Source organism: Tupaia chinensis, unplaced genomic scaffold (assembly GCF_000334495.1).
Source record: "Tupaia chinensis unplaced genomic scaffold, TupChi_1.0 Scaffold000226_1, whole genome shotgun sequence".
In the NCBI taxonomy this organism is placed as follows: Eukaryota; Metazoa; Chordata; class Mammalia; order Scandentia; family Tupaiidae; genus Tupaia; species Tupaia belangeri.
In genome coordinates, this window is record NW_006159701.1 from 7,746,389 (window position 1) to 7,756,794 (window position 10,406).

At 40.4% G+C, this 10,406-nt stretch overlaps 1 protein-coding gene across 1 annotated transcript in view; it reads left to right on the forward strand.

The window, feature by feature from the left end:
- NAA25 (N-alpha-acetyltransferase 25, NatB auxiliary subunit) overlaps positions 1-10,406 on the forward strand; it is a gene marked incomplete in the record, with an annotated part of 80,918 nt that overhangs the window by 65,018 nt on the left and 5,494 nt on the right. The window contains 5 exon segments of the mRNA XM_014587645.2: positions 1,075-1,198; positions 2,379-2,444; positions 2,894-2,991; positions 6,387-6,497; positions 10,028-10,174. Of these exon segments, the coding sequence (XP_014443131.1) occupies positions 1,075-1,198; positions 2,379-2,444; positions 2,894-2,991; positions 6,387-6,497; positions 10,028-10,174 (546 nt within the window).

Genomic DNA, 10,406 nt, shown 5'->3' on the forward strand with positions numbered 1-10,406 from the left:
AACTGCTGGTGCCCACATGTTATTACTTTTTAATTTGAACAGAGAGAGACAGAGAAAGAGAAAGGGAAAGGGAAAAAGCTTGCTGCCAGGTCTGGGACATGAACCATAGTTGGCCATCTTGGAATCCAGCACCTTTAACTACCACACTATCTGCTGGCCCCTAAAAATATTTTTAAGTCTATTTGTGTATTTCTCCCATGAATGGAGGGAGAGAAATAGAGAGACAGCATCCCAGTGTCCTGGTGCTGTTATCCATCCCCAACCTCAGCCAACCCTGGATTATGGGTCAGTATGCACCCAGAGTTCTCAGGAACATCTCTAGATGTGAACGTGGAGCTCTCCCTTCTGTGTGAGACTCACAGAGTGTTGCATTTTACTGTTGCTCCACCGCCACTGTCCAACTCCTTGTTAACAACTTATAACTGAAACAGTGAAACAGATTTTTATCTACTAGTTACAGTGCCCTGTTTTCTTTCTTACTTACTTGTTTATTTATTTATTTAGGTTTTTGCTCTAGGGCATGTGTGCTCACCAGAGAGACAGAAAGAGGGAAAGCGAAACATCACCTCTACAAGGGAATGGCCATGTTGTAATCCTTAGTCCTTCATTTTCCTCTCGGGATTTTGGGCATGCACACACATGCACCCAGTGTAATTTTCAACCCATCAGTTCCAGCACTTGAACTGTGGTCAACCATGTGGAAGTCCAGCATTATAACCACCGTGCCACCTGCTGGCCTGTGTTTTCCTATTTTATGTGAGTTAAAGAACATGATTTAGGCAGGCAGGTAGCGTGGGGGGTTAAGACGTCTAGATACCACATGTCTAACTACAAGGTTCGTGTCCTGGACCCTGCAGATTGAAAATTATGCCAGGCATGTGCATGAGTATGTATATGTGTCCAAAATCCTGAGAGGAGAATGGAGGAGGGAGGATTGTGCTGTGGCCAAAATTTCTGGTGGGTGATTTCTCATTTTCCCTCCCTTTCTCTTTGTCTTTCTCTAGTGATCTTACATCCTCCTAGAACAAAACTTTAAAAAATTACAAAGCATAATTTTTTTCTTTTTCATTCTAGTATCCTTTCCTTGGTCCTGTTCCTACCAGAATGGGTGGATTCTTTAATTCTGGCTGTTCACAGTGCCAGATAAGCTCTTTTTATCTTGTTAATGATATTTATGAGCTGGATACCAATGGTTTAGGTAAGTGCATACTGCATGTGTGTTTACTGGGTCTTTGTCACTGAAAACTTAGTAAATGCAGTAAAATATAACCACTTTTGAAAAAATTCAGAGTAGATGGAGGCTGGAAGGTGTTCTGGATATGTCTGGCATACAAAAGGTATATTCACAGGTTACGAAGTAATATTTTGGAAACTTAAATCCTTTTCTTATTTATTTAAGTTTATTTATTCCATGAATGCTGGAGAGATAAAAACAGATGTAGCACCCCTGATGAGGTTCCAGAGCTATGGTCCATACTGCATGGATCATGGGCACAAGCATACTCGTTGTATTCTGGGAGATCGCTGGTTAGAACTATTAAAGAGCAGCTTTTCCATGTGAGTCTGCCTCTGAGAATGTCTTCTACTACTGTACCATCATGTAGCCCCCATCTCCTTCTTACATTTAAAATTACTCGTTAGTCCAAAAGTTGGAGAAACTGATTTGTTGGAATATTACTGACTTTTAGCTAAAGTTGGATCTTTAAAGTGAAACCATAAACTGTGTGAAGAAGAAATCTTTCTAAGTTTTCAACCTGTGATAAGAATCACAATTTTTTTTTTTTAAGAGGTTTTTGCTATAGGGCGTGTGCACTTGCCAGAAAGAGAGAAAGAGAGACAGACAGTGAGAAATCAACCCCCAGGGGAGATGGCCATGCTACAACTCCTTCTCCTTCATTCTCCTCTCAGGATCTTGGGCCCGCATGTACACACGTCCAGCATGAATTTAAGCCACTGGGTCCGGGACTCAAACCATGGTCAACTACATGGGAGTCCAGCGACATACCCATTACTCCAACTGCTGGTCCCAAGAATCACAAATATTTCATAGACTGTGGTTTTTTGTTTTAATTTGTAGATCTGTTTATTATACAGAATATTTGAAACAAATAGATTTGAAGTTCTAGAGAACTTATGAAGTACCTTTTCAGGAAGGGAATTAATGTTCTGGAAAATGTTCTGTTCTAGAAATACCTACCGAATAGACATTTCTTTATCTTTTCTTCTTTTCCTCTCTCGGTGATAGAATTTAGATGCCGAGGGATCTTAAGACAAAGAAAATGGCCTTGCTCATGAATTGTTTGCAGGTATTGATCTTGCTTCTTCATCTTATTGTGAAATAATCTGAAAGTTTTTCATTTTTTATCTCTCAATTTTAGAGGATACAATGGAGATCCAGGAGAGAATAGAGAATAATCTTAAGTATTTACTAGAACAATTAAAAGGTAGGTGTTGTTAGTATGAATTCTTGTTTTGCAAAAGAGCTCAGTTTTTTATAGATGTGTAGGGGAGGATTTGGAATTTTAAAAGATTTGTTCATAACTGTTAATAGTTAAATTTTCATTACAAAAGTTGTTAGATATCTCTTATAAAATGGTACACACATGTATGATCTTTTCTCCTTTCTGAGGCCTTTCTCTTAGATGTAATTATATATAATCATCCCTTGGTATCTGTGAAGGAATTGATTCTAAGACTCCTACTGATAACCCAAATCCATAGATGCTCCAGTCTTGTATATAAAATGGTACAATGTTTGTATGTACATATCTTCCCATCCACTTCAAATCATCTCTAGGTTATTTATAATACCTAATACATCATGCCTTGTGTTCCTAAAAATGGCATTGAAAGAAAAGTTAGTCATAATGTTAAAATACTTTTTTGTTTTTAGATGTCTTCAGTAAATGTAAAGGTGACCTCTTAGAAGTTAAAGATGGTAACTTGAAAACACATCCTACTCTTTTAGAAAATCTTGTCTTCTTCGTAGAGGTACGTTTTTGTTCTCTTCCTGAAAGATGTGATTTTCCTAAATATTAGTGTGCATGATTTATTTTGCAGTAATCAACTGGTAATATGGACCTTATACCTCTTGTTTAATCCCCACCCATGTTTTTGTTATTTGAAAAGCAATTTAAATCACTTTCTAAACCAACTCCTAACATTAATAACAAGAACATTTTATTCTTAATACTCAGGTAGAAAACTTGAAATTTGGTTTATTTATGTGTAAGTTCCCCCAAATTCACTATAAGTCTAGCTATTTTCTTGACATTTTACTTTCTTTTATTTTTTTTTCCCAAGAGGTTTTTGCTATAGGGCACGTGCACTCGTCAGAAAGACAGACAGATGGGAACCAGCAGTCAGCGTAATGGCTGTCGCTGGACTCCCATGTAGTTGACTGTGGTTCGCATCCCGGACCCGGTGGCTTAAAACTCACACCGGGCACGTGTGCATGCCTGCCCAAGATCCCTAGAGGAGAATGTAGGAGAAGGGATTGCGGCGTGACCATCTCCCCTGGGGGGTGATTTCTCGCTTTCTGTCTCTATGTCTCTCTCTGTCTGTCTGGCGAGCGCACGCGCCCTATAGCGTAAAAAAAAAAACCTCTCAAAAAAAAAAAAAGAAAGACAGACAGAAAGTGAAAAATCACCTCCCCGGGGGATGACCATGCCACAATCACTTCTTCTCCATTCTCTGGATCTTTGGCACGCATGCACATGCGCCCGGCGCAAGTTTAAGCCCCCTGATCTGGGACTCAAACTGCAGTCAACTACATGGGAGTCCAGTGACATAGCCGTTATGCCAACTGCTGGTCCGGATATTTTACTTCCTGAGTCTCTTTTAATTTTTTTGCTATAGGGCTTGTGTGCCCCACCAGAAAAGAGACAGAAAGCGAGAAATCACCTAACAAAACTCTTTACCTTTTTTTAGCCATAGAGAAGACGATTTCAAACACCACCATTCCATTGTCTTCCTTCTAATTTCTGCCACTTACTTGTTTACTTTCCTCTGCTTACTAATATTTTAGCTTCTTTTTTTTTTTTCTTTTTTTGGAGAGTTTTTTTTTTTGCTATAGGGCGCGTGCGCTCACCAGACAGAGAGAGAGAGACAGAGAGATAGAAAGCGAGAAATCACCCCCCGGGGGATGGCCACGCCGCAATTCCTTCTCCTCCATTCTCCTCTCGGGATCTTGGGCACACACGTACACGCGCCCGGCATGAGTTTAAGCCACTGGGTCCAGGACTCGAACCGTGGTCGACTACGTGGGAGTCCAGCGACATAGCCATTACGCTAACTGCTGGTCCCAAATATGTAAGCTTCTTGAAGGCAGTTAAACATTTTAATTTTTTAGGTTTTTGCCATAGGGCATGTGTGTGCTCACCAAAGAGACAGAGAGAAGGTGAGAAAACACTCTGCATAGGGTAGGGTCTCGCCACAGGCTGTTTTATTCCATTTTTCTGCTGGGATTTAGGGCATGCCCACACGCGCTCCTCGTGTGATTTTCAAGCTGCCAGGTCCAGGACTTGAACTGCAGTTGGCCAAGTGGGACTCTAGCACCTTAACTATCATGCCACTTGCTAGTCCTAGAAGCTTAATTTTTTTTTTAAAGAATTTTATTTGGGGCCAGCAAGTGGCATGGTTGTTAAAGATGCTAGATTCCCACAAGAGAAAAAAAATTTATTTTATTTAACTTCATTTATTTATGTACTTATTTTAATTTGACCAGAGAAGGACAGAGCAAGAGAGAGATAATGAGAAAGCAAACCACCAGGTCTGAGACTCGAACTGTCGTCAGCCATGTGGGAGTCCAGCATCCTTAACCATCACGTCACCTGCTGGCCCTGGCAGCTTAACTATTTAGTTTTAATAACAAAAAGTTTGGTGACTAGCACACTATAAGGGCATAGATGCTACTTATTAAATGAATTAGTAAATAGTTGTATATGTACTTGCGCATCTATAGTGTAGGAGAAGACATGTAACCTCTAACTCAGAACAGTGTGGGAGGATACATCCTAATCAACTGGGGAGATTTCTCTATATATATATATTTGTAAGTTGAGATTTGCAGGTAAGGTAGTGTCTTGGTGGGAGAGGCTGGGAGAACTTTATTGTATAGAATCCTAGATTCTTAGAATTCTGTGCCTAGGAGTTTGGACTTTTCACGGATTAGAAAAAGATGTTGGGGCTAAACTGTGGCATGGTGATTAAGGTGTCTAGATTCCAGATGACTGAGTGCACTGTTCGGTCCTGCACCCAGTGAGATTTAAAAAAAAAAGATCAGGCATATGTGCATGTATGCCCAAGATGCCAAAAGCAGGAGAAAATGGAGAATAAGGGATTGTTGTATGACCATTCCCCATAGGGGTACTTTCTAACTTTTATTCTCTGTCTCTCTCTGGTGAGCGTACTTACCCTCTGGCAAGATTTATAAAAAAAAGAAGAAGAAAAGAAAAAGATGTTAATAGAGCCCTACTTCTACGGGGAAGTGAAAGGAAGCTGGCCTAGCCTAGAGGCTGGTATTATAGCTAGAAGAGTCAGAAAGGAGAAAGAGGCTAGTACTGTTATGCAAACAGAAGACAATGAAGGCCTGAATCAATGCAGTGATTGAAGAAATTAGAAAGTTGTTTCTGGGGGTCAGGGAGTGGCTGTGGATTAGAAAGTAACATAAAAATTGGGGCCAGCAGGTGGCATAGTGGTTAAGAGCACTGAACTCCCACATAGCCAACTGTGATTCGAGTCCTAGACCTGGTAGCTTGGTTTCTCTCTCTCTCTCGATCTGTCCCTCTCTGGTTAAATTAAAATAAATAAAGTAAAATAAAACAATTCTTTGAAAAAATGAAAATAGGCGTAAAAATAAACACACAAAGACATACAAGTATAGAAAAGCGAAGATTGGGTGGGCCAGACTTCTGATGGAGATAGCAACAATCCTAAACTGGTTCCAGGTTTATTCTTTTAAAGGGCAGAAAATCGGAGAAGAGGAAATGGAATGCAAAACCAGTTTTCAGATGTTCATCAACTGAAGATAACTAGTTCCATATAGTTTCTCTAATCTTTTGGGGCCAATTCTGATAAACACATATAGCTTTCTTTAACCTGGTACTGCTCTGCAGCTTTGATAACAGTGAGCTATCATATTCACATGTTAATTGCTTTCATTCCTCTGCAAATGACAGATCACATAACCATGTTTCTGCATGTGTCTAAAAGTGATCATGTTTGCTCAGACTGGCTACTCTCCACAGAAAGTGAAGATTGAGGAGAGAAATTGAAGGGATTTGAGTAGAACTGCCATTTAGAATTTCCTGTTTAATTTGTTGTCTTTAACTTCCTGATAGGTATTTTTATATAATCATTCATGAATTTGTCATTTTTCTTTTCAGACTATTTCTATTATCCTCTGGGTGTCTAGTTACTGTGAGAGTGTCCTGCGACCATACAAATTAAATTTACAGAAAAAGAAAAAGAAGAAAAAAGAAACCAGCATCATCATGGTAAATAACAGAAAAACACAAGTAACAATTTGACTACATGTTACTTTTTGTTTTCACTGCATTCCTAAGAGTCCTTAGGATCCTGTATGCATCCTTTTTCTCCCTCCAAGAGCACAAACGATTATGGAGAGAGAAGCCCCCTCAGCAGGATCTCATCCTACCTCAAACTCCTTTCCCCACTTCTTAGCTGGTCAGGATAGTGGGTACGTATATAGCTCCCTAATATGGCTTCATGTGCTAGTTTTTCCATTAGAATTTAGAATATCCCATTTCCATGGCTGGCAGATGGTGTGGTGGTTGGAGTGCTGGACTTTCACTTGGCTGACTGCAGTTTAAGTCCCAGATCTAGTGGATTGCTTTCTCATTTTCCTTCTCTCTTTGTCTGTCTCTCTCTGGTCAAAATAAAAAATGATGATGATGATGATATAATTGAATTAAATGGGGCTGGCATGGTGGCTCAGTTGCTGGACTCCCACATGGCCGACCATGGTTTGAGTCGAAGACCTAGTAGCTTGCTTTCTTACTTTTCCTCTCCTCTCTCTGGTCAAATTTAAATAATAATAATAAATAAAAATTTAAAAAATTATTTTTTAAAATAAAAAAATCTTTAAAAATTATTTATTTAATTTAATTTAGTCATTCATTTATTTTAATTTGATGAGAGAGAGAAAGTGAGAAAGCAAGCTACTAGGTCTTCGACTCAAACCATGGTCGGCCATGTGGGAGTGTCCAGCGCCTTAACCACCATGCCACCTGCTAGTCCTCCCCCAAAAAAAACTTTAAAAAAGTTTCATTTCTGGTTTCTATTATAGGAAATATTGGGACCAGCAGATAGAGTAATGGTTACATCGCTGGACTCCCACATAGCCAACCACCATTCGAGTCCCATACCTGTTGGCTTAAGACTCATGTTGGGTGTGTGTGTGTGTGTGCATGCCCAAAATCCTGAGAGGAGAATGGAGGAGAGGGGATTGTGGAATGATCATCTCCTGGGCGTAATTTCTTGCTTTCTGTCTCTCTGGCAAGCACATGTGCCCTATAGCAAAAATTTCTCTTAAAAAAAGTCATTATACACAAAGTCTTGGTTCCTCTCTCATTTTCAGTGTTTAGAAGAGTCTCATCCAATGTTTTGTTTGTTTATTTTTATTGTGTGTAGTTCTTGGCTATAGGGCACATACACATGTCAGAGAGAGATGCAGAGTGGGGTAGTAAGAAATCACCTCTCATGGAGGATGGCCATGCCACAATCCCTTCTCATTCTCCTCTTGGGATTTTGGGCATGCACACATAAACACCCAGCATGATTGTCAAGCTGATGGGTAATCGAACTGCACAATTGGCCACGTTAGATTCAATTGTCTTAACTTTCACACTATGTGCTGATCTTGTTCATTTATCTTTTTTTAAAAAAGATTTATTTAATTATATGTGTTTATTATTATTATTATTTTTAATTTGACCAGAACGAGAGGGAAAGTGAGAAAGCAAGGCACCAGTACTTGAAACTTAGGCAGCCATGTGGGAGTCTGGCATCTTAACTACCATGTCACCTGCTGGTTGAACAAGTAAGAGATAGATTTTTTTTTATTAGAGATTTTTGCTGTAGGGCACATGTGCTTACTGGGGGGTGGTGGGGGGATAGCGAGAAATCCCTTCTTCTCTAAGAATGAGCATGCGCCTGGTGTGAGTTTCAAGCCACCAGGTCCAAGATTAGACCCATAGTTGGCCACATGGGAGTCCATTGCCTATATCACCTGCTGGCCCTGATACACACACACACATAAATTAATTTCCAAAGGATGTATGTGCTAGCCAGAGAGAGACACAGAGAGAGAGAGAGAGAGAGAATTCCCCAATGGAGCATGTTCTCATTGTAGTCCCTTCTCCATTTTTCCACACTATCAGGCTTTTGGCATGCACTTGTACCGGTATAATTCTCAAGCTACTTACACTGGGATTTGAACCATGGCAGCCATGTGGAATCTTGCTCCCTTTACCACTAAACTGTAGGGCTGGCTCAGAGATTATGTTTTTAAAGTTTATTTCTTTAATTTCTTTTCTTTCTTTCTTTCTTTCTTTTTGTTGTTGTTGTTGTTGTTGTTGTTGTTGAGAGGTTTTTGCTATAGGGTACATGCGCTTGCCAGAAAGAGAGAAAGACAGAGAGATAGAGGTGAGAAATCACCCCTTCTCTTCCCCATTCTCCTCTTGGGATCTTGGGTACACATGCACCCAGCGTGAGTTTAAGCCACCAGATCCAGGACTCGAACTGTGGTCGGCTACATGGGAGTTCAGCGACATAGCCATTAACGCTAACTGTTGGTCCCTATTTATTTCATTTCTTTCATGAAAGAGAAACAAGCACCTTGACAGGGTTCCAACATGCTTCAATACCTTACCCTGCCAAAGCCTTCAGGAAGCCAGGATCACGGGGACACTACATGCATCCAACATGCTCAAGTCCACCTGGGATCTCACCTCTAGTCTTCTACATGACTTCCAACATTAGTTCTGACAGTACCACTGCAGCTGGGCTGGGAGATTTTTGGTGTGTGTGTATGTGTGTGTGTGTGTTTCCTCATGAGGGAGTGTGTGCACGCATGAGAGAAAGAGGAGAGAGAACGTTGTGATACCCTTCCTCTGGTCTTCTAGCCAGCTAGGGTCCTGGGTAGTGTTTGACATGTTTTCAGACCCACAAGGCTGGGGACTCAAACTGGGATCAGCATGTGGCTTCCAGCTCCACAGTCTAGTCTGGTAGGCATCTGACTGTGTCATAGAGTTTAGGTCAAGAGATTATTATTTTCTTTTTTAATTTGCTAGAGGGCACTTGTACTTGGTGGATAGAGATAGTGACAGGACGAGAAAGAGAAAGCATCCCCTCCATGGGGGATGGTCACACTGCAATCTCTTCTCTGTCTCTTCCCTCCTTTGAGGATTTTTGGGCACACATGCACACTTGCGTGGCATATTTTTCAAGCCCCAGAGTCTGGGACCAAAATTGTATAGTTGGCCATGCGAGATCCAGCTGCCTTAACTACCTTGCCACTGGCTAGCCTGATGTTGAAAACAAGGTCTGGCCACATCAGGATCTAACTGTCCCAGCCAGTTAGGACTGCTAGTGCACCCAAGCCCTCTTGGCTTGTTAAGGTTGAGCTGTCATTAAGCTCAAGTCCCCTGTGTGGCATCAGCCCCTAAGCAACAGCATCTTAGAGAATGAGTTGCTGTGTCTGAGCCTCTCAGCCCAAACTTGAATAATGATCAACTAAGATATTTGCTATTGGTTTCTTATCCCTAGTTACCCAGAGTGAAATAAAGCCTCATTTAAAAAAAAAAAAAGCTTAAACCATCATTGTTGAGTGAGTAGTTATTTGGTGGCCATTAAATTTAACTTGGTTTGAGAGTATCTTAGTATCTAAAACCGACTCCATCCCTGTCAAGAGGATTAAGTAATTCTATAGCATGACATCTTATAAACATGGGATATATGCTTGATACTATTTCAACTCTTTTTTTTTTTTATCTTTTTTCCCCAGCCACCTGTCTTTACCACTTTCCAAGACTATGTTACTGGGCTTCAGACTTTAATTTCCAATGTCGTGGATCATATTAAAGGGCTTGAAACACATCTAATTGCACTTAAACTTGAAGAACTTATTTTAGAAGATACTTCTCTTTCACAGGTAAGAGATTCTAGGTGATCAATAGTGTTTATATATACATATATGTACTCAAATTGTCTTTACCACCAGGACAAGTTAATTTTCTTTCTTCCTTTTTTTTTATAGGTTTTTACCATAGGGCATGTGTGCTTCCCAGAGAGAGACAGAGAGGGAAAATGAAAAATCACCCATGTTGGAGGTTGGTTATGCAGCAATCCCTTTCTCTCCATTCTCCTCTCAGGGTTTTGGGCAT